This window comes from Buteo buteo, chromosome 3 (assembly GCF_964188355.1).
Source record: "Buteo buteo chromosome 3, bButBut1.hap1.1, whole genome shotgun sequence".
Lineage (NCBI taxonomy): Eukaryota > Metazoa > Chordata > Aves > Accipitriformes > Accipitridae > Buteo > Buteo buteo.
This window is the reverse complement of record NC_134173.1, coordinates 52,865,302-52,888,744: the sequence shown is the minus strand read 5'-3', so window position 1 is coordinate 52,888,744 and position 23,443 is coordinate 52,865,302. Positions and strand designations below refer to the sequence as shown.

Here is a 23,443-nt window from a genome sequence, read left to right as displayed (position 1 = left end):
AGGGGCAGGTCAGCCAGCAGCTGCATCCAGTGCCAGGGAGAAAGCAAGCCCTACATATTGGCAGGGGAAGCACAGCACAAACTGCTCTCTACTGGCCATGGAGGATCTGGGGTTGGCAGCAAGCACCTCTAACCTGAAACCCTGGAGAAAAACGACACATACATTGACTGCGCCTGTACTGCTTTTGCAGCTTAGAAGTGACCTCCGATACCTAAAACAACGGGTGCAGACGATTGCATCTGCCAACCTTGGACTGTCAGACTTGGGAGCAGCCTGGAAGGACCCACACCACTGAGCATCTGACCTAGATCCCCTCTGACCTCCAGCCAGCAGCACAGTCTGATGGCTTTCAGGTAGCAGGGTTGACCACCAGTGGGACAGCTCTAGGAATCACCCCAGATCTGTTCCTGGGGTGGCTATGCCACCGCTAGTGCCAGCCCAAAAGAAGAGGTGAACCCCTGATGCGCAGAAGGGCTGTCCACAGAGAAGAAAGAGAAGGAACCTTCTACTATAAAGAACCTATAGTGATTTAATCACAATATTTGTACCTCTTGGGAGACCAAAATTCAAACCTTTTGAACTCACAGCAACTTGCTAACAGATGCTGAAGGTACATAGGAGCTTCTCAAAGAAATTTTCCAGAGATGGCCTTGAGATTTGACTTCAAATCAAAATGAATACATTATTGAACAGATAAAATAAGTTCAAATAAAAAAAAAAAGAAACTAAATGGGGGGGGGGGGGGAGTAGAAAAGTACATATGGGAAAAGCACATTTTCTGCCTGATAAAATATGATTGCATACTTGAACAAACTGCACTGAGGTTGCAGGTCTGTTAAGGACTACACTGCTATCAAAAGAAACACCCACCCGGGTGTACATATGTCTCATATAGGAAATCCTTGATCTCTGCCTTCAGGAAGGCCACATTTCACATAGGATGGAAGAGGACCGCAGCAGCATGTGGACAAAACCAGCACCAAAGGCAAGAAATAAGCTAGAAATGCCAAACAAATTTTAACTGTAGATCTCAAGGATCCAATACTAAATAAAAGACTATCCACAGATAGAGACATATGCTGACACAAAAGACCTGCATTTGTGAGCAGCCTTACCCCACAGTAAAAATAAGTGCTGGACAAATTTACCAGAGGTAATCATTCCCAGGAGGGAAAAGACTTCATTGAATTTTTGCGGGTGTTTTAAAGTCTTTAAAATAATTTAAGACATGGTTTCTTTAGCTAGAGGAAATTCTTAGATTACATGGTTTCTGGTTTTCTAATGTACCAACATTGCATACATGGGAACATTTTTTAAACATGCTCTGAAAGAATTTTTTCTCTGTATTGCTTGGTGTAAGACAAGGCACAACCCTTCGCACAAGCTAGTGGCTCACAAGAGTAGCTGTAGCAGTCAGTATTTTATCCATAGCCAAGAGGGAGGGCTGAGAAACACACGTCTTAATTAACCCAACTAAGACAGTGTCATTTTGCTAGGGTCAAGTAACAGAATGAAAACTTGTAGGCATGCAGCTTTAAAAATATTTTTGTTCATTCATTGATCTAATTCAGGCAGTTCTAACTTCTGTGGAGATGAATATCTAGTCAACCATTTTTCCCATTTAGTGAAACCTAGAGAATTGTTTCAAAGAATTATAATTATATGGCTTATTGCTCAATATTGTCCCATGTAGGGACAATCCAAGTGTTAAATACCAATCAATAATGAGGTCCTAATCCTGCTGTAAGAACCACCACCACATCAAAATGTCAGATCTAAACCAGAGCTTTATGCTTTAAAAAAGACAGAAAAGGAAATAAATTTGACTGAGTTCAGGACACCATGTCAGGGGAAATATACGTGTTGTTCAAATTAACAATAATTTTCTGGACTTTTACAAAAACTTCACCTCCCTCCTCTCTGAAATGTGTATTTAAAAAGAATCATAGAATCACTTAGGTTGGAAAAGACCTTTAAGATCATCAAGCCCAACCTAACACTGCCAAGTCCACTACTAAACCATGTCCCTAAGTACCACATCTACATGTCTTTTAAATACCTCCAGGGATGGTGACACCACCACTTCCCTGGGCAGCCTGTTCCAATGCCTGACAACCTCCTCAGTAAAGAATTTTTTCCTAATAACTTACCTAAATCTCCCTTGCTGCAACTTGAGGCCATTTCCTCTCTGCTATCTCCAGCCACCTGACAGAAGAGACCAGCACCCACCTCACTACAACACCCCTTTCAGGTAGTTGTAGAGAGCGATAAGGTCTCCCCTCAGCCTCCTCTTCTCTAGACTAAACAGCCCCAGCTCCCTCAGCCACTCCTCATAAGACTTATGCTCCAGGCCCCTCTGCCCTTCTCTGGACACCATCCAGCACCTCCATGTCTTTCCTGTAGTGAGGGGCCCAAAACTGAACACAGCACTCGAGGTGCAGCCTCACCAGTGCCCAGTACAGGGGAACAACCACCTCCCTGCTCCTGCTGGCCACACTATTTCTGATACAGGCCAGGATGCCGTTGGCCTTTTTGGCCACCTGAGCACACTGCTGGCTCATATTCAGCCCTCACTGAACCTTCGTAAAATTGTGACACTAGCAAAGCCTCAGATCAGAGCCTCATGGGGTGGCTGAGGTTGGCAGGACCTCTGGAGCTCATCTGGCCCAACCGCCCTGCTCAAGCAGGGCCACCCAGAGCAGGTTGCTCAGGACCGTGTCCACATGGCTTTTGACTGTCTCCAAGGAGGGAGACTCCACAACGTCCATGAGCAACCTGTGCCACTGAACCAAAGTTCTGGGGACTGGATTTCAAGAAAGATGTGGAGCAGCTGGCAGAGAAGAGCAAAGAACACAACCAGAAAATACGGGCTGTCAAGAAAGGTGGAAAGACCTGGAGATGTTCAGGAAACTGCAGGGGACATGCTAACAGGACTATAAGATGCCGAAGGACTGATGTATGAAGTCAGTCAGCTGTTCCCTACGCCATGAATCAAAAAATAACAAACTCTCATTGCCAAGGAGAAGATTCGCGTTAGATGTTAGGAAAAAAGCAGCCGGGGGGGGGTGGGGGGGGTGGGGGTGGAAATCCCCCAGCAATTTTTGAATTATAAGGATAATGGAGCACTTGATAGTGGCTGGAGAGGCGAGAGAGCATCCATCAATGAGATCCTTAAGACCTGACTAGACAAATATCTGCCAGCAATCACTTTGGTATAGCACAGCCTGCCTCTAGGCAGGGGCACGGTACCAGCAAGACGGTTAAATCCTTTCCATCATACTTTAATCCCCCTGCTCTTCAGCTTTGGCATTTCATTGATTTCTGAAGCTTACATGTTCACATGTCACTCGTTCCCCAGCAGCCTGAGGGAATTTCTAGCTTAAACATTCCTTGGACCTTGTGTTTTAATTTGCTGTTCGCTTAAAGGTTAAGAAGTGAGGGAAGGAGTGAACACCAATCTAGAAACAGACAGCATCGCACATGAAAGGAAGAACACAGGGTAAGGCCAAACCTGGAGGGCCGTGGTACAGCAGCAGGTGGAAACACACTTCAGCTATCAGGTGGAACATCTTTCTGCAGCTGAGACCTGGCTCACTCCTTCAGTCCCTCAGCATTTATTTCTGCTTTTAAGCCTCAAAAGAGCAGAGCTGTTCTCTCTGTTCAAGTGAACAAAACTTAAACTGAAGCAACCTGCAAGCATGCTGACAAAACAGCCCGGGTTATCTGCATACAGACATCAGAGCTCTAATTCTGGCAGGGAATGAATGGAAGTAGCAAGGTGGGTACTGGTCTCTTCTCCCAAGAAACAAGTGATAGGATGAGAGGAAATGGCCTCAAGTTTTGCCAGGGGAAGTTTAGATTGGATATTAGGAAAAATTTCTTTACCAAAAGGGTTGTCAGGCATCAGAACAGGCTGCCCAGGGAAGTAGTTGAGTCACCATCCCTGGAGGTATTTAACAGATCTGTAGATGTGGCACTTAGGGACATGGTTTAGTGGTGGACTTGGCAGTGCTAGGTTAATGGTTGGGCTTGATGATCTTAGAGGTCTTTTCCAACCTAAGTGACTCTATGATTCTATGAAGAAAAGATTGTTATATTGGTCAGGTCTAAGTTTGAGCAAGTCCCAAACTCTAAAAAAACCAGTGTTGAACATGCACCGGAGACTAACAGGAGGCCAGTCAACCACTATACTGCCCCATCATTCAGAAAAAGCCATTCAGAAGCAGCACTTTGAGCCATCACTACTCAGCAGCGCAGACATTTCTGTTCTGGTAGCTGTCTCCTCTTTGGACACACACCAGGCATGAGAAACTCAAGGATTTTAAGGTGTTATAGACACATGGGAATCAAATAGTATGGAAAATTATTGCATTGACTTGAAACAAGTCAGTGAAACAAAACCAGTCTTGATAAAGTAGGTTTTTTTCCCAGCAATGCATTGTTTTTTCAACTGTCATAACTGCAAAGGCATTAACAGATCAAGCCTCTGAAATCAATAGTGTTTTATTTTGTTCCACTGACAAAACCACAGCATCCTATTAAATCAAAATGCAACATCACCCAGTGATGTTACAGCTCACCCACTTTGTCAATACAAATCATCCACTGAAAAGGAGGAAATAATCAGGAAAGCAGGCTCTATAGCCTGTGAAACAAGACTATCAACAGGATAAAATACCTGGCCTCCACACCACATGTTTGAAAAAGAGTCTTGGTATGATCAATCTAGAAGAGAATATTAAGGGGGGATGATTTTCCTGGACATACTAGCGTATCCCCAAGGCTTTAGCTTTACTTCTTGCTTACATATAAGAAAGGCATGGCAGGGATGGCATGAAAGGGATGTCAACCAACCACCAGCTAAGAGGAACCTAAGTAAAAGGGTTAGGATATAGCAAGTGCAAGGATGGGGGAACTCACCACACGGCCATCTACACAATGAAGGCCTGCTTACTTTCCGTCTTTGAGGGTTAAACACACTTCAGCAGATCAGAGCAGATATACCTGCACCATCCTTGGACAAGAGCATGAAAGCAAAGAAAGAACGGGAAAAGGTTTTTAAACTGCAAGTGGCCGTTCTTGCAAGCTTCTGCCAACTCTGTGTGCCTTTAATTGTTTATTTTCGTCCCTAAAGGGAAGGAGGAAATGTGATAGAATTTTCTTTTCCTGAGATGAAGACTAGAGCTGCACTGACTGATGTGGGTTTGATGGGACTGATGTTGGGAAGATGAGAATTAAAAAATGTGCATAAAACCTGGTAGGTTTTGTTTTGCTTATATCCCTTCTGGCAAAATGAATCATTTGAATGTAAAAGAGACAGCGTGGTATGCGAAGACATTTCTGAACTACCTAGCTTGAAAGAGGAGGTTTCATTACACCAAGGGAGGATGCCCACACAGCCCCTCATCATGCTGTCAGGCCACACTGTTACCCCTCAGTGGCAGGGCAAGACGACAGGAGCTTTGGCTTGCTATTGAACCCTCACCAGGAAATGTACACCTGAGAAATGGTTACTACCACAGCTAAGAAACCCTTGTCATCTTCAGGACCAAAACACAAAATTAGTTTCAAATGACCTGTATTTCCTCAAAGTAAAAAGGAAAGTAATTCCCAGAACACACCTGATGCACTGAATAAGTTAATAAACTTCTATCTCAAATATCATACAAAATTATGTTTGAGATAGAAAATATTTTGTGTGTGTATATATATAAATATAATAGAAATACTATAAATGCTTGTGCTATAAATTTGCAACTTTCCTTATAAATTACAATTTACAAGATTATTTTTTTACAAAATGTAATTGGATATACTGAAGACTGAAAATATCAGTGTGTTTTGGCAGAAGCAAAAAGAAAAAAAATAAAGACTCACTTATGTAGGCTTAAGTTGGCTCCAGAGCCCCCCACAGACAGGGCAGTTGTGGAGGCAGCAGGGTAAAATGCTTCGCAGGCAGCAGCTTACACAAAGCATGACGGCAGGCAGCAGCCACCCCAACAAACACCACTGACAGAGCACGATGCCTTAACACTGCACTTCAGCGTGAAGATGGGGGAACCACTACCTATTTCCAAGACCTGTAGCAGAGACCAGACTCTCTGCTTGCCACAAGAAACAGTTTTCTTTTTTTTTTTTTTAATGTTTAACACTACAGTCACCAGGGGTTACAACGTGCAGCTCACACTCTAGTTTCTCAAATGTATGACAGATCTGGGGAGCCTCAGGAAAGATCAAGGGAAGGAAAACAAAGGGGACTTGTGCAGGAAGATGGGAGAAAACACAAGACTAATTGGAAACTGCAAGCCTTCGAGTTTAAGGATACTACACTTCACACCTCCTGCCCAACACAGAGTGATTTAAAGATAAGCCACTGACAGTGATGAACATTTCCCTTAGCTAGCAGCCCCATCCCCTTGATGAGGCTCCAGCGAAGAGGAGAGGGAGACAAGGCCTCCTGCTCTTCTGGGGGAGCAGAGAAAAAGCCACGGCTGTCATCACTGACACCTCTACAAGTCAACAGGGCTAGGATTGGGGTGAAACCCCCCTGCGGAGCTACTGAAACCACAAGCATGATGGCTGAAGCACTGAGAGGCAGCTTTTATGCCCCTCGAAAACTACAGACAACCAAATCCCCCTACTGTCATCTAATACTGTCATGATAGTAGATGAAAATGTCTCCTTGTTTTCATTGTTTTTTCTTGGGTTTTTGGTTTTGTTTTGTTTTTTTCTTTCAAGCACTGTTCACTTCTCTCACTCAGACTTAGTAAGACAGCTTTGCATAAACCACCTCGCAAATCATAAATGCCAGTTCATCAGCCTTTTTAATAACTAGATGCTCTGTGGTTGTGAGACACACTGGTGCCCCAGTTTCTAACCATTATCCTTGACTAACAACAGATATTTTTAAGATTCGAGCTGCTTTTGAACATTCCAGTCTTTGTTTTGTAGTTGTGGTCAGTCACGTGCTCCAGTACTACCTGAGGATCAGACAAGATTGGGTCACTGTATTAAGTATCTCATAAACTAACTCTAAAATATCCCTGTCTCCTAAGTACCTGCAATCCAGTCCTCATTCACTAAGCAGTATCCTACAAACACTGAAGTATTGAATCCGAAAAAAAATTAAAATACATATGGACATGCCTCGTGAAAACTTTTCCATGTGTATTTTTGTGCCTTTCAGATATTTTCCCCAAACTAAAGTATATGTAGGAATATTCTACTTAAGAGTATTTAAACTTCCAAGAAAATGTCTTATAGCAATAATTAATCTTTAACCAGAGTTCATAATCACTTTTAGAAATGCCTTTTAGCCTAAAGAAGTGATATTTACACAGCCATGCTGTCTACTGTGCCGCCTCTCTCCTGCCCAAGCAGTTTTTGAATCTGGTGGAGAGTTTGTTCCAACAAGCTTTATGAAAGCCAGCAGCTGGCCAGAAGACAGACATCCCAAATAAAGGTGCCCATTGAGAGAAAGGAAAAGAGAAAGCAGCTTTTGCTTGGTCTCGATGAGCAGACCGGTCAGCAACACCTATGATGTTCACGTGTTTGCCCCAGCTACAGCACGTGCTGTCAGCCTCACTGGGAGAAGCTGGAGGGGGAGGAGGAGCTCTCACAGCAGAGAGAGCCTTCACGGGAGAGCACAGGTCCCCCCTCCAAAATTAAAGCCTTAATTTTATGAATTTCTTTTCTCCAACTCTCCTAAGAAAAGTTGTATGAGGGCAGTGTTAGCACAGCTAGTCTGCTGTCATGAAAATGATGGGTCAGCTCCACCCCAAACACTGATGAGAGATTTCTGAGGGTGAAGTTTCTGTAAATTAACACATTTGGTTTCTCAGCAATACTTCTAAGGTGAATTAGCAGATGGATCAATGCATCAGCAGCAGAGACATCTGAAAATTAGTTCTGAAGAGCAGCACACAGACTATAAGTGTATTGGGACTTCATTTTATGATACATGCTTATGTATTTTGTTAATTAAGAAACACTAAAGCACTTCCTAAAGGGGTATCGTATCCCCTTGTAACACGCTAGCGCACCAACTGGACTCATGTGGGACTAAGTAGAGAGGGCCATGTCTTGACGGCAAGGTAACTTCCTTACCATCACAGTTATGGAAATAGGTGTGTTTACTCCCTTGAAAGCCCACAAACCACTACATTAGCTTGTGGATGAAGAGCCCACAGCCACAGAACAGCTAGGCAATGTGACCGTACCAACTGCCTCATCTAAAGCTACGTCAGTGGGTTTCAATTTTCCCTCCCTGGTTAACCACAATCAGCAAGCTCGACAGACCAGGCTGCAGAGATCACTTTGCATTATTTTCATGACATATTTCTTAATATACACCAGCACTTGGACATGTTTTCTACTCATACACCACCTCTCCAATTTTAGGAAGGAAGGTCTCAATATTAGTGTAGACTTATCCAGTGGGACCATCAGAGCTAAAAGGCAATTGCAGGTGCTACTGCACACACAGGCAGCAAAGACAAATCGTCAGCCAATTTTTCACTTTCTTTGTGAAGGCAAAGCTACAGCCAGCCTGTACACAAAAATTAAACCCTGCCACACACCACACCACTCCTGGAGTGCTAGACAACACTGAGAGCACGCAAGGATATTTCTGGCATGGTGCAGCTTTGAAATGGGTCTAAAACAGGTTTTTAAATGCCTTCCTGCTGTTGTAATGTAATGAAAACTCAGAAATATGAAATCATAGGCTGTATAAAAGGATGTAAGAAGTTAACATTAAGAATAAAGGGCTGAATATTCTCTTTTTAAGGTCTCCTGTTGCTTTTCTCTTTAACTTGTTATGATAAAGGCTTTCTCATCATTTAAATAGCTTCTTACGTATCTTACTAAGAATATTTGTAACATAAACTTTACGTTTACCTCTTTGGTTTTTAAGCTTTTGTTGGTTTCTCAGCTATAGACTTTATCAGAATTCTTGCCGCTTATATCTTGCCTCCGGGTCATTATGTATTTTCACATCAATATTTTTTTTACAGCAAGATTCTTCCAAAGATACATACAGACAGGGTAACACAATAACCTTCATCCTGGAGCTTGCTGTTTTGTCTAATAATCCCTGGCCATTAAAATGGTTTCACGGTTTAAGTGAAGCAAGCTTTTTCTCTGTCGGCACCTGAATTTGAAGGCATAGAAATGGTATCCACAGATGGTTTTAATCAGTCTGATACCAGGAGGGGAAAAAAAAAAAAGCAGCCTATAGTATGACCTCCAAATCTGATTGCCAGGTCAGATTTCTGTTTCTGGAGTCAGATTTATTTTGTTCTAAAAATGTCAGGGGGTGCCAGGAAGCAATGGGCCATTTCTGGCTCCATGAAAAAAAACAACCCTAAGCTATATCTTGATTTGAAATCATAGCCAGCAACATATACATATTACTTGTTAGTTTTTACAGAAGCTGTATTATGTGGATTGAAAGGTTTTCCCTTCCCAGTAGGCATCCTGGTGGAAGTTTTTTAAGAAAGTGCAAGGGACTCAAACCACGTAATCTTTCCGTGTGCAGCCTAGGCTGTATTTTCAGAAATTTCAAGATTTGACAGATGCTGTTTTAAAATGTAGTTTGCTCCCAGCAAGTCATAAGGGTTCAATACTAATCATATTCTACCATAAGACACTACACCCAAGAAACAGCATTATGCTACAGCCTCCTTCAGCACCTGTGAAACACCTACTTCCATTCACGACTTTTACATAAGAGATGGCAATTAATAAGGGTCCAATAGTTTTGTTTTTCAATTAGTGAGAGGATTAAAAGTTCGGCACATAGTTCCATAATATTGATTACTATGTGACTCGCTGTTAATTATATTTAGTAAGAGGCATGAGGAGAAATGAGGAGCAGACCAAAGTTAATTCTGTTCGGCTTTAGACAGTTCACCATGTTTCTTCAGATTAAAATTGGATGCTCAAAGCCTCCCACTGTTACATCAATCTCCTGTAAAACAAGCAGCCAGAAAAAGATCCCAAGTTTGTTACTGTACAAAGTTATGAGATTCGATTTTCAAAGTAGCTTAAAGGAGTGTCTAAAATGACCTTGTCCCACTTGATCATCGAATTCCTTTCTCCCTGAGGCTCATCTCTTGTCAATACATTATCAGTGCATAGACAGTGGTAAAAACATGCTGTGCAGCACCAGATTGGAGAGGACAACACGATTAATCATTTGTACAGCGCTGCTCACAAGGTTATTTACTTCCATTATAAATAAGCAAGGTGGTCAACCAACAGGTCACCTTTCCAACTCCATCTTCAGCTTGAATGAGAAGTTCTACTTTCAACATAGGGCGACTTGTTTAAAGTTAGTACCTAGAAATACCATGCAGCATTTTTATTATGTTAAATGTTTCTCACTTGCACAACACAGCCCATTCCTGCAAGAATAAGTTTCTCAGGCAGGCGGCTCTGGGATTCTCAGACTACACACAGTGCACAATGGTCAAGATCACAACCCCCAGCATGCTTCGACACATTTGTTTTCCTCCCAGCCCTATGTTTCGCATTTCCTGAGCATGAAGCTGTAAAAACCATTTACAGAAGCTGTAAATATTCCCTCTGTAGTGAAGTTGTAAACATCTAAGAAAAAAAATGAAAAACAAACCCCAAGCAAATGATAAGCAGTAATGTTATCAGAGACCTTGGCTACAGTTACAAACACACTATAAAACTTCCTCTGAATAAGATGAAAGTAACACATGGGAAGGATGCCTCTTGTAGCTGGTACGCACCTCAAACTTAAGACGATTTAAGAAGTTTAACTAGTCTAGCCATTCTCTTGGCTGTATTATTAGGAGAACCAGATACAGTATACAAGCTGTTGCTGTATAGAGGATTTACACAGTGGCATAACGGTATCTCCATCTAGTTCTCTACGCCAACGCCTAGGATTCCAGATTCAGATCTTTTTTTTTTTTTTCTTGTCCTAAGCTCATTGACATCTATTTTGCAACGGCTTCTTTCCCTTCCCGTGCACTGCTCTGCCATTGCCGTAGCTGGCTTCCAGCACCGTTTCAGGGCCGCTCAGCGAACGGTCGCAGAAGGATCTCCAGGCGCAGCGGGCTGTGGATGCAGGTCCGTAAGCGCGCGCTCCCAGGGCAATGTCACCTCTCCCTCCCGCGGCCACGGAGGACCAGAGGGAACCGAGGAGGCCCTCCGGTAACTCCCCCCGCCAGAAGACAAGCTGTCTGTGGTGATGTGCTTCCCCCCTTTAACTGCTGGTTAACCCGCCAGCAGGCCCCTCCGGTCCTACAGAAGTGAACCTGCCGTGACAGGAGCTCCTCACAACACAGCATCACCCGAGAAACCCGCCACCATCCACACGTTTCATCTGTCCCTTCAAAGGCAGGAGGTGAAAGCTTCTCTCGGGAGCGGAGAAGAGCCCCCCGCGCCGCCAAACCCAGCCTGAGCTGGGGGCAGCTGCCACAACGCCCCACGGAGGGCGGCCGCAGCTCCTCGAGTGACAAGTGCCGGGCACGGCCGTGCCCGCTCGGCGTCCCCCCTCCCTCGGGGCGACCCTCCGTCCCCGCCCGGCCGTTTCGCGGCCGTGCCGCCCCACCCGGGGCAGCGCCGCGGGGAGATGCGCCCCCCCCGTCCCCATCTCCATCCCCATCCCATGCTCATCCCCGTCCCCATCCCCAACCCCGTCCCGTCCCGTCCCCCTACCTCCTCCGCCGCCGCGGTGCACCTTGACCAGCACCTCCGCCCGGCCGCCCGCTCGCAGCTCCCGCCGGAGGTAGAGCCGCCCCGAGGCCCTGTCCACCCCCACGGGGTTGGCGCCGGGGGACGCCAGCTCGAACCAGCCGCCCGCCGCCCGGTCGCGGCTCCGCGGGACGGTGAAGACGGTGTCGCCCACCCGCGCCCCGGCGGGCAGGCGGGCCGTGTAGCGCCGGGAGCCGGGCGCCGGCGGCCGCTCGGGCGGCGGCAGCGAGCGAGCCCCCCGCCGCCGCCGCCGCCGCCGCCGCCGCCTCTCCTCGCCGGGCGCCGGGCGCCGGCCGCGCACGGCCAGGCGCAGGCACCGCGCGGGGCTGCGCAGCGGCCGCGGCCGGCCGTGGTCGTGGGCCGCCACGCAGAGGCGGAGCCGGCGCAGCCCCAGCAGCGAGCCCACGGTCAGCACCTGCCCGCTGCGGGGCACGACGAAGAGCAGGCGGCTGCCGGCGCCCGGCGGCCAGGGGCGGTAGGTGAGACGCGCGTTGGCGCCCTCGTCGCCGTCCGAGGCGCGGAGCCGGGCCACCTCCGTGCCCAGCGGCGCCAGCTCGTCCACCTCCAGCGGCCGCGCCGGCGGCAGCCGCGGCCGGTGGTCGTTGCGGTCCAGGACCCGGACCCGCAGCAGCGCCTCCCGCGGGGACTCGCCCGCCCGCCGCCGCAGCCGGAGCCCGTACTCGGGCTGCGCCTCCCGGTCCAGGCGCTCGGCCGTGCGGAGCAGCAGCAGCCCCCGGCCGCCGCCCGGCCGCCGCTGGAGGGAGAAGCGGGAGGCGCCGTCCCCCTCCAGCGCCCACTCCCCGGCCGGCTCCCCGGGGCCCAGCAGCCTTCGCAGCGGCACCCGCAAGCCCCGCACCGGCGTCCCCGCCGGGCTGTTCTCGGGCACCCGGCCGGAGAAGCGGAGCAGGCGGGGAGCGCCGCCGCGCCCCAGCCCCGCCGCCCCGCAGGGCAGCGGCAGCAGCAGCGGCAGCAGCAGCAGCGGCGGCAGCAGCAGCAGCGGCGGCGGCGGCAGGACCGGGAGCCGCCCGCGGCCGCCCCGTCGCGCCCGGGCCATCCCGCCGCGCGGAGCGGAGGGGAGCGGAGCACCCCACGGAGCGGCACCGCGCCGCACTCCCGCCGCGCACACCCACGCCACGTGGAGACCCGGCCCGTCCCCGCCGCCGGTCAGAGCCGTGGGCGGGGACGGGGCGAGCCCGCCCCGCCCGTGGCAAAGCGTACAGCGGATCCGGGCAAACGCCCCATCTGCCCCCGTTCCAGAGCTTGCTTCCCGGGCTGCTCTGCCGCTCAGCGTCCCGCTGCTCCGCAAGCGAAGCGGGCAGAGAGAGGAGCAGGAGCAGTGCTTCCCGGGGGAGGGGGGGCGTGGGTGGGTGCTGCGTGCGTGACCTCCGGGAATAACGGGCAAGCTCCTGCTTTCCTGAGCGCGTACGAAAAACCCCAGCCAAGCGAGAAGAGCAACCAGTAAAAGAAAGAGAGGAAAAAACGCTATTGCGTGAGGGAGGGAGGGCCTTGGGATACTTGAATCGCTGAAAAATGGTTGTGACCAAGCAGACACATTTTTCTGATGTGAGCTGGGCTTGTCTTGGAAGTGTGGCCTCTCAGGAGTGCATACACCGGTTGCTGCTCCTTCAGGTAAGATGCATTTTTGGCAGAAGGGGGAAGAGCAAAACAGGTCTCAGCATAATACGTGAACAATAGCACCAATTATCGCATCTAAAATTTCAGTCTCTGAATGAAACACATTTTGGGGAAAAGAATAGTGTGTGCTGCTCTTGAGAGCAATACTGAAACGGTCCTACTGAATTAGGCAAGCAGATGCGTCAGTCCTGCTAAACACAAGTAAAACAATCTGGGCATGGGAATCATTGCACTGGTTATACCATGATCAATGCAAGCGTGAATCCAATGCCAATCACTCCCCACTACTCGTCAAACCAAACATTACTCATTTTCTCGTCGCTCCAAGCAAAAGTCCCAGCGGCATCTTCCATTCCTGCAAATAAGCAAGAACAACACATCTCCCTCTGCATAGTGACGGTAACAGCTTAGGAACAGCCTTTTGCCGAGCCTGCACATCCAGCTGGTCAAACTGTGTTAACGTTTTTCCTTTAGAAATGCTCCCTCTTGCTGTTTTGAACACAGGTTTGCTAGTTTTACTAGAAGGCTGTTAGGAAGGCAGGGGTGTTGTAGCTTCAGTGAGGACACAGCTAGGCTGGAAGTGAAGCTTTGCTGAAGAAAGCCAGAAACCATTTCAATCAGCTTTAGTCAAATATTACGGGCAACAGTCAAAGGCGACAACCAACTGCCAGATCTGCACCTCTGCCGCCTGGGGAACTACCACTTTTAAGGAGAAGTGATCGCTGGCAGATCACATCACATTATTACAAGCTGTCAGCCTTTATTTTCACCCTAGGAAAGCGATGGGATGATTGTTTCTAAAAATGGGCATGATGCAGATCTCAGACTGGGAGGGAAAATGCAAACCCAAACATTTTTAAGGAATTGTTTACCAGTAACAACAGGAAAGTAACCATCAAGATCCATCCAGGGTTAACGTGCAAGCTGTGAGAGTGCTATATTTACTGTTTCAGCCCTATGTAAAAATAAAATGTGAATAATTCCCTGCCTCACAAATGCACAAGAAAGCTCATTAACTTACGACACCTAATCTCAGCCAGCCGGATGACCAGAAACGAGCGTTCAGTTTAGGAAAAGTTCAGATCAGCACGGAGATACAGTGCAGCACACGCTCTTCTGAAATGCGATGTGTCCTACTGGCCTTACACAAACTCTTAACATGCAAATTAAATCCACTCAAAATCAAGTGCTCAATTTTAAGCTACATTGCAAGATGTGTTGCCCTTTCTATTCTCTTATATTCATACACATGCATTTAGAAACATATGGTTTTGTCTACAGCCTCTCAAGACATGAGTTGGATTTTATTCACCGTTCTCCCTCACACATATGAGCCCATGTATCATTAATACGTTCATGAACACATCATTTTGGTGGTAAATTTAGGCTTCTGCTGTACATCACCCCCATTGACAGAATTTAGGGCACACCGTACAGAGCAGAACCAGCAACAACCTTGCCACCATGGATACTTACTAGCACAACCATGTTATTTTCAACATCCAATTGCACAAAACCTGTGCAATTTGACAAAACAAATATATATATATAGTTGCAGACACTAATCCTACCCTACAATTTGAAGAGATGCAAACATACTTGAGGTGCATTTGTGTGTGATTACCAGCTCTAAAATTATGTGACTGCATCCCAGCCAGGCATGGCTGAAATATTGCTCTTACTGGTGTCAGGCAGTTACATATGCGTTAAGTACATGTTTTGAAATGGTAAAAGTTATTTATAATGGGCTGTTTGGTTGTTTTTTCAAGCTATAACAAAAGGACCAAACTGCATTATTTTGTTGGAAATAGGAAAGTATTGATGAAAAGACTAAATGTCTCTATCAGCCTTTTCAATGAAGACCATTTTTCTTCTGGAACTGAAGAGTGGGGAGGGAGGTCCGCTTTGGCTGATGGGGATCAGGGAAGTCAAAGCACAGGCTCATGTTTGGGTCTCTTTAGTCTCAGTGGGTGATATTCTGTTCCAGCAACCACTTCAAAACCCAGGAAAAATATTTTCCACTGTTCACAGTTGACCCTATGTGCTCATCAGGGATCAACAGGCAGCTAAACAGTTTAAGGAATGGTAAGCAATTCTCAAAAGCTGTATTATGTATGTATACATATGTACAGTAAATATTGAAATGCTACAAGACCAACCATTCTGGAGGAAACTCATCTCCTTCTCAGAACACTGCCAAGAAAACGGTATGGCTCTTTCTGTGTAGCCGTATTTTGCAAAGGAACTTGACTCTTCCTGCGAAACTGAAGCAGAAACCACAGGGAGACTGATACAGCGTTAATCCAAGAGGCGACCTGAGTAAGGACAGTGGAGATGGCTCTTGGCTCTGATAGAAAACAACATGGAAAAGAAATAAATAAGCTCCTTGGATATCTTCAGGACACTATCAGCTTCTGTTGCCAAAGAACCATAGTGAAATTTATTTTTCGGAGTCTTCCCTAGCAAACCTTATCTGGTGAACTGGCGACTGTGAATTGCAACCACTAAATCTAAGAGTTGCTATTCTGAGGCCAAACTATCAGCAAGCCCAACAGCCTTCCTCTGGCCCTCGCTCGCAGCTGGGACAAGGCCCTAGAACCAGCAGTTCAGACTACAGCTCAAATCATCATAAAATGGGCCAAACTGGGAGGAGAAAAAAAAGAAGAAAAAAATTTAAAAAGCAGCGGCATTTATCTAGGTGTTAATAATGCAGAAATAGATACAAATTACTCTTAGTGTGTCTTTCAGAAACAAGTTTTCATGATTAAATGAAAACAAGACTTGGTTTTAATGTACCTTTTTGAAATTGCATAAACAGGTCAATCGCTTCTGCAGCAGTGATTTTGCATTATTGTCCAGAGTTGAAGTTAGATCAACCAAGGAACCCACTTTCCAGCATCCAACAGTTACTCCAGGGAGACCACAGCTTCTGTGCCCAGAGTCTCACAGACAGCGTAACATGACGCAGCGAAGAGAAGGCAGCTGCATTCTTGCCCGTCCTTTGTCAACTTTCTTCAGAGGGGAGAATGGCGTAAGGCATCATTTTATATCCACGCTCATCTTACAGAACCTGCTGGTATTTATTGCAACAGTGTGAAAAAAAAGTCAGTCTAACATGGTTTTGGTCTTTCTATAACCAGTCAGTACGGTACTGTCAGGAGTCAAGGGTTGACAGCAGACACGTTACAGTTGTAACTTTGAAACAAGAAGAAAGTCCAAGGGATTATAAAGCTGCTCAAAATGCTGAAGGTAAACGTATATATTGCTGGTGTGTTATAACCTACTGAATAGTTCAGTATTCCTCTATATTGCGTTATGTTTGTATATTCTATATATGCAATTTAATTCATAATGAGATGCATCTCATCTCATTACTATTAAAAAATGTCTATCACATTCGTTACCTAAGCAATCTGAAAGCATACAGGAACTGAAGTATGCTAGTCTGGTTTACAGCAAAAATCAGAAAATCTGGGAAACTAGGTCCTAGAAACAGATTACAGAGCTATCATTTAGGGGGGAAAAAACCCAAACCAACAGTAATTTTACCTAACACCTCTTAAACACTGATTATAATCAGAATATGTATTTTATACAGAGTTATATACACACATAAAATACATATACACATTTTTATATACACCTATTTATATACACATATCTATGAATACAAATTCTATTATATATAATAGAATATTCTGTATTTCACAGCTGGTAATGATGGTCTCAGTTTTGGATAAAGACATGGAAGAGTACACAAACACCAACATATGGAACCAACAAACACCAACAAACATGGTGCCAGGGAGCTCCATTCCCCTTTCTGCGAAGCAATCACAAAGCCTGAGTGCTTGAAGAATTTATGGATAAACTTGAGTACTTCAACATCAGCGCATTTCCTGACTGGTCTAAAAGGAAGCAGTCTGATGAATGTTCAAACTCAGAACCATTATAAATTAAAGATGTAAATATGTATTTTCTAAGGTGCTATATGATTGATTTTTGGAGAAGCACTTCACAAGGTATTTCTACTGTCTTCAGAATTTAACTAAAATAATCTCAAGGTTTTCGTATCATTACATGGTAAATTATTATACAGTAGTCTGCACTGAAAGTTTTCACTCCTACTAATATCTTATAAAATGACAGAAGGCTCCAATATATGTAACCATGATCTGTAAAAATGCAAGACAGATAATACATTAGTTGATTAAAAAAATTAAATAAATCAGTAAGCATTTAATGTTGCACAGGAATTTATTTCCAGGTGACATGCTTGCTGTAGGAGGATCTGTAGGGAGAAAGTCAGAGTTCAGTAATTCCGTAAGAAGCATCTCATATTTTGCCGCTCAGCTTCATACCAGTATATCTCAACAGGTAGGCACAGTCAGCACGACATATGGATCCAGTCTGAGCAGGCTGGTAATCCTCAAGAGCTGCAAGACTATTTATGCTGTCCTGTCAAGACAGATATCTTAGCTATGCTGTACAGTCTTCACTTGACTGAAAATTGCATATGCAAATAATACAACAGAATACAAAAATCATTTTATTACTTCAACAGCGGAAGGAGGTTAATTCATTACAAACTACATGGTTTTTGTGAAAGGGTATCAGACTTCTCAAAAAAAAGCATAAAACGGTGTCCCAAACAATCCATACTTTCTCGACTTGGCTTTTATTACAATTTTTTTTTCCCACAGAAAAAAAAGTTTGTCACAAGAGAAAAATATTTACGATGTATACATTATTTTGATAAAAAACAGTCCAAGACAACAAACAAGATAAAAGGAATTGGATTCCTTAGATTTGTTATTAAATAGCGGCACATAGATACGTCCATATGCCATACACGCTACTGCTAAATGTCACTGTTAACAAGTAAAGCACCACCAATAATTGTTCTGCATTACTGAAGTAACAAAGTTTGAAACTTTGAAAGGCATTAAACACCCACCTCTTTTCCATCAAATAAATAGGTAACCTTAAACATCACTTGAAAGGCAGAATTACATACATTTAACTGTGCTGAAATCAAAAACATTGCCAGATTAATTACACGTTTAAAAATCTAATTGAGGTACCAAACAATTCAGAAGACCTTTAGGCATTGCTAGCTCTGCATTTGGCATAGTAAAAGTGCAGCAACATAATGGTGATATTTTCTTTTAGCTGTACTCATGAAATAGAAATGATTACTAAAATAACACACACTGCATGTTTTAGAATTCTCACTTCTTTTTTTTCCCCTAAAGTTAAGTTTTAAAAAGAGTACTAAAGGCATGATTATACAGATTTATGTTGAGGTATTATTTCACATGAAATATTGCTTGTGTTGGAATAAATTCAGCTTTTCTTTCATCTCTAATACCATGGTACCCTAAAGTCCACCTGCCTGTAAGTTATTTAGAAGATTAATAGATTCAACCACCATTAGCGATAATAGAAGCTACTCGTTACATCTCTAAAATGCAACAGTAAACCAGCCATCTCTAAATGCAAACACAACATGCATGCCCACGCATACACACCAACAGCTTATGCTTTCTTCCTGTTAGATATTTGGTTAAAAGATAGATTTTATGAAGTTAACAGCAGTCATCAAGAAGTGTTTCAATGACAGCTTACAATCCCTACGACCCAATCCTGCAGCTCCTGTTCATGTGAATTGCATGGGAAAGCTGATGAAGGGTCACAAGATTTGGACATTTGCAGATGACTTAGTAAAAATAAGGTGGTAAGAGCAAGATTTGGTCCCTAACCTTCTACCTTTCAGTAAGTAGTAATGACACCAGAGCAGTCTGAAGAATTTTCAATGCCTGTTAAACCTTTCGGCCCTCCTACTTCCATATTTGTGTATCTCCTCCTTACCCCCCCAATGGAAATTGCATTTAAGATTGTATTGCATTAATTGTACTTCCATTTACTTTGGAAGAAATAAAACCAGTATTTTTTAAAATAACATGAATAGCAGCTTATGTTCTGAAATGCCTTTACTTAATTAGTCTCAAACATCTCCTGGCAAATCTATCAACTGAATTCAAGTATGTGGTAATTCAGGAAGTGAAAGAGCATTTTTTTAAGATTAAGACAAAATTGTACATGTCAGTTTAGCTGTGGCTTGACTCAACTTTCATCCACAAGTCTAACAGTAACAGGTGAGTGCCTGAAAATACTATACTCATTTATTCTCTCAAGGTAATTTTTTTGCATTTACTAAGATCAAGCATATCAGAAGTTGGAAATGTGAAGGAGAAAATAAGCCAGCAAAATAGCAACACAAATTGCTACGCAAATTCTCATTCTTCCCAGTGAACAGCTGTTAGATGGCTGGCATACATCCTAGCTGCACCACTTACTACACGAGCATCCTTGGAGGCTGGGCTATTAAGACACAACGGAAGCTCTAGAAATCAGAGAGATAGGAATTAAAAAAAAAAAATCTTCACAAAAAGAAACACAAATTGAGTTTTTTGTTTGTTTAATAAAAGCTTGCAAGGCACATGTTTCAACTGAATTGCAACATCTACAGCAAAACAGATCATTTTTTGCAAAATGTTCCCCCAGGCCTTTCAGGGAGTTAAACCTGTGACCTGGTTGAAAACCGAGCTAAGGTTGTGTGTACAAGTCTGATGTAATTACGCCCTATTGTTGTCCTTCTGAGGGATATCATGAAATGTACTGTTTATTTTTCACAGAAGATGGAGACTAGAATAGACAATAATTATTTTTGCTAATCCATAGCTGGGTAAGAAATCAAAGCTCATCATTTTCTTTGTAAGATATGATTCTTCCAGTCACTTGTTTTAAAAATTATGCCTTTTTACTGGAACAACAGCAATGTTTCTCCCACATAAAAGACTCCTTCTGTTACTTAAGGCTGCTGTGCCAATGGTGCTGCAATACAATTTTCTCTAATATAAAAAGCAAGGTAAAAATCTTAAATGATTCTCCTAAACCAGAATCAATTGAAGTATCAAGAATACATCTTAAAAACTATGACAAAACTAACAACAACTATGTCACAGTTAAAATGAAGTTCAACATGTTCGTTTAAACATGTATAAAGGCCAACATGCTACAAGACAGTTTTCTTTAGATGTACAGATGGCCGCATTTATGTTTTTCTTTACACATGTGCTCTACATAGAACGTTGTTTGAATACTTACATGTGGTAGCACATACATACAGCATTGCAGTAAAACACAACAGGCAGTCAAGGATAGTTAAATATTGCATCTTGGCATGGCAGTCTAAGGCATGAAGCCGTAAGCTATGCGACTTCATCCACCCAAGTGCAGTTGTAACCCTGAAGTTTGCTACCTGGAATGCCTTATTGCTGTTATGAAATGATATTCATGAATGATTAACTTCAGGCAAGTAAATGACTGACACACAGACATGTAATTCCTTGACAGTGATTCAAACAAACTTAAATTGCATAAGGAACTCTAAACTCACTTCCAAGTATTACACCTACATCCATACTAGCACATACAGAGAAGGTTCCTGCAGGCCTGCCATAGCTTAAGTTAATACACTAGCTTCTGTTGTTATATGGTAATTGAAAAGTCTGAAACAGTCCAGTGCAGTAAAACATATGCACTTGTGCATAAGCAAATAAATGCAGACTGTATTTGGCCAGAGACACATGTACATACTACCCTCAACACAACGACTGTATCCCCAGAAAGGATATTTACTTTTAACTTGTAACTCAGTTGTACTGATAAATGTTTCTCTCAATGATCACATCCAGTATATTCGATGGATTTATCTGAACATTGGTTTCAAATAAAATGCATAATTTAACATCTTGTCAAGACTTATAGGCCTAAAAATATAACTGAAAGTAAAAAAAACAGATTACAGACATGTTGACTATTACAACAATAAAGCTTTTTTCTTTTAAATCACTCCAATAGTGATAATAGGTTTTAAAAAAAATCTCAGCACTACCTGCTAGTGTAAAGTAAGCAAATGTATCTGCATAGAGCAGATAAGAATCACGCATATACACCAACATGCTGCAGTTCCTAATATTTTCAGAGTTAAAATCTCTGAATTTGCATTTTATCAAGAAGTGCGGTAAGGATTGTTTTGCAGCTTTCATTTGCAGAATCATTTGCAGATTTTTCAGTTGAAGGCTCATCCTGTTATGCCAGAACCTTCATCTGGGCTCCAAAGAATCATTCCCACATCCCTAATAGACTGGTCTCTGGGCCAGGTGTTACACGAATCCATAACTGCAGGTAACTCCTAATGGGTGAATAACCTCTTCCAAAACTTATGTCCTGGCTTTTTGTCCAGCTACACTTACGTAAGCAAAGTTACCATTACCTTTTATTGGATTTTCCATTCACAACACCAGGATTAGGCCCAGAGTTGGAATTAAAGCATCGTTCATTCTCTTGAAAGTATATCAGCCAGCAACAAACAGGATGAACAGATAATTTGTTAAGAAAAATAGTTGTAGAGGCAAAGGGGGTCATATAAGGAAGACAAATTTTAGAGGGAAGCAAGATTGCAGAGTACTTTCCCAAATTTTCAAAGATCTCGGTGTAGTTGCATAATTGATATAAAAATAGCTATGAACAACTGTACCATTATTTGTTAATGGTGGCAATTATAGTGTTTTAAATTACAGTTATGGCACTACCTTAATATAACTATCACATACACATACACACACACACACATATATACCAGCACGCACACAGAGGGGGTGAAACAGAAGTGCAGAAGTCTCAGTAGCAAACCTAGTTGTCCTGCTACACTTGTCTAAAACCAAGTATGGCATACTGTTGTATACTGGCCCATTCTGATGGTTGCTAAGACACACACATGCATACACACATACACATTTAAGCATGGAAAAATCCTGAAGACAAGTTCTTTCCAAACTGAAGATCTGACCTTGTCAACCCCTACTGCTAGGTCTAAGTCCAAGCACTTGCACCAACATGTCACTAACAATGTAGAGATCAGTGCCTTAATCTATGGAAGTGTTGTTTAAATAAAATCTTCCTTATTTGATTTATACAAACACTATAGCTATACATAAGATGTAGGAATGTGTGTTTGATAAACACAGAAATGTTTAGACTGGAAGACAGGAAGAATAAAACAACAAAAAAAACCAAAAACCCCAAACACTTACTTGAAAAGACTTGGGATACCGATTGCTTTCTTTCTAGAAAACAAAAGCTGTATGACTTAAATGAACTCTTTAAATAATTTTTCTGCTTTTACTGAAGTCTACCCACATCAGCTCTCTAACACTCAAGTTAGAAATCTCATTTACATGAAGATTAAGATGATTTAAATGGGACGAAAAATGCAAAAACGTGGAAGACTGTCACACTTTGTAGAGACTGTAAAATTGACAAATTTTCCTGTTTCCTTCAAGGATGGTATCTATGTCTGTTGATCTGTAGTTCAAAGAATTCCAGTTTGGTAAAATAAAGTTGTCAATACTCTGCATGTGCACACATGTATCTGCAAAAATAACTTCCTTGATCAAAAGGAACTTTTCCAATTGAATTTCATTCACAATCCTCAGAAAGAATCTTGCAAGCTTTTTCACGACTGGAAGGATATCACAGTGTTGATTCTATATACAAAATAGGATCTATTCCAGTATACCCGAGTAAAATAATTCACATATGGAGAATAGTTCATTTTGATTTCATGACAAAATCGTCCATATTTTGAGTAGGCATAGCTGTCGCCTTCCTCACAAACCACCTGTCAGAAAAGAAGAAGATCTAATTAAAATACTGAAGATAAGTGGTTACAGAACGTAATTCTGTACATTTAATTTACTTCTGTATTCTGTAAATTTCATTTACAATAGGCATTTAATTTCCATACTGTATGATTCCAATAAGCTGAAAATGTACTCCCCTATAACTTGTTTAACCATTTAAGATAGCTTTTGTGAATTAATACCTTCGTCAGGATAGCAGACATTAAAGCCAGTGTACTTTATTCATACAATAAAGAACAACAGCAATGGAAATTATCCACACGTCCTGTCTACCCAGTACTTCAAACCTGACCTGCACATAGCATACC

The 23,443-nt window shown here is 43.4% G+C and overlaps 2 protein-coding genes across 2 annotated transcripts in view; both read right to left on the bottom strand.

The window, feature by feature from the left end:
- Nucleotides 1-12,784, bottom strand: part of LOC142029511 (neural-cadherin-like) — a 56,380-nt gene extending 43,596 nt beyond the window's left edge. Inside the window, exon 1 of the mRNA XM_075024367.1 lies at nt 11,695-12,784. Within this exon, the coding sequence (XP_074880468.1) occupies nt 11,695-12,784 (1,090 nt within the window). The remainder of the gene's footprint in view (nt 1-11,694) is intronic.
- Nucleotides 12,785-18,024: 5,240 nt separating this feature from the next.
- Nucleotides 18,025-23,443, bottom strand: part of DPY19L4 (dpy-19 like 4) — a 35,988-nt gene continuing 30,569 nt past the window's right edge. The window contains 1 exon segment of the mRNA XM_075023621.1: nt 18,025-23,113. Coding sequence (XP_074879722.1) covers nt 22,949-23,113 — 165 coding nt within the window. The 3' untranslated portion in view covers nt 18,025-22,948.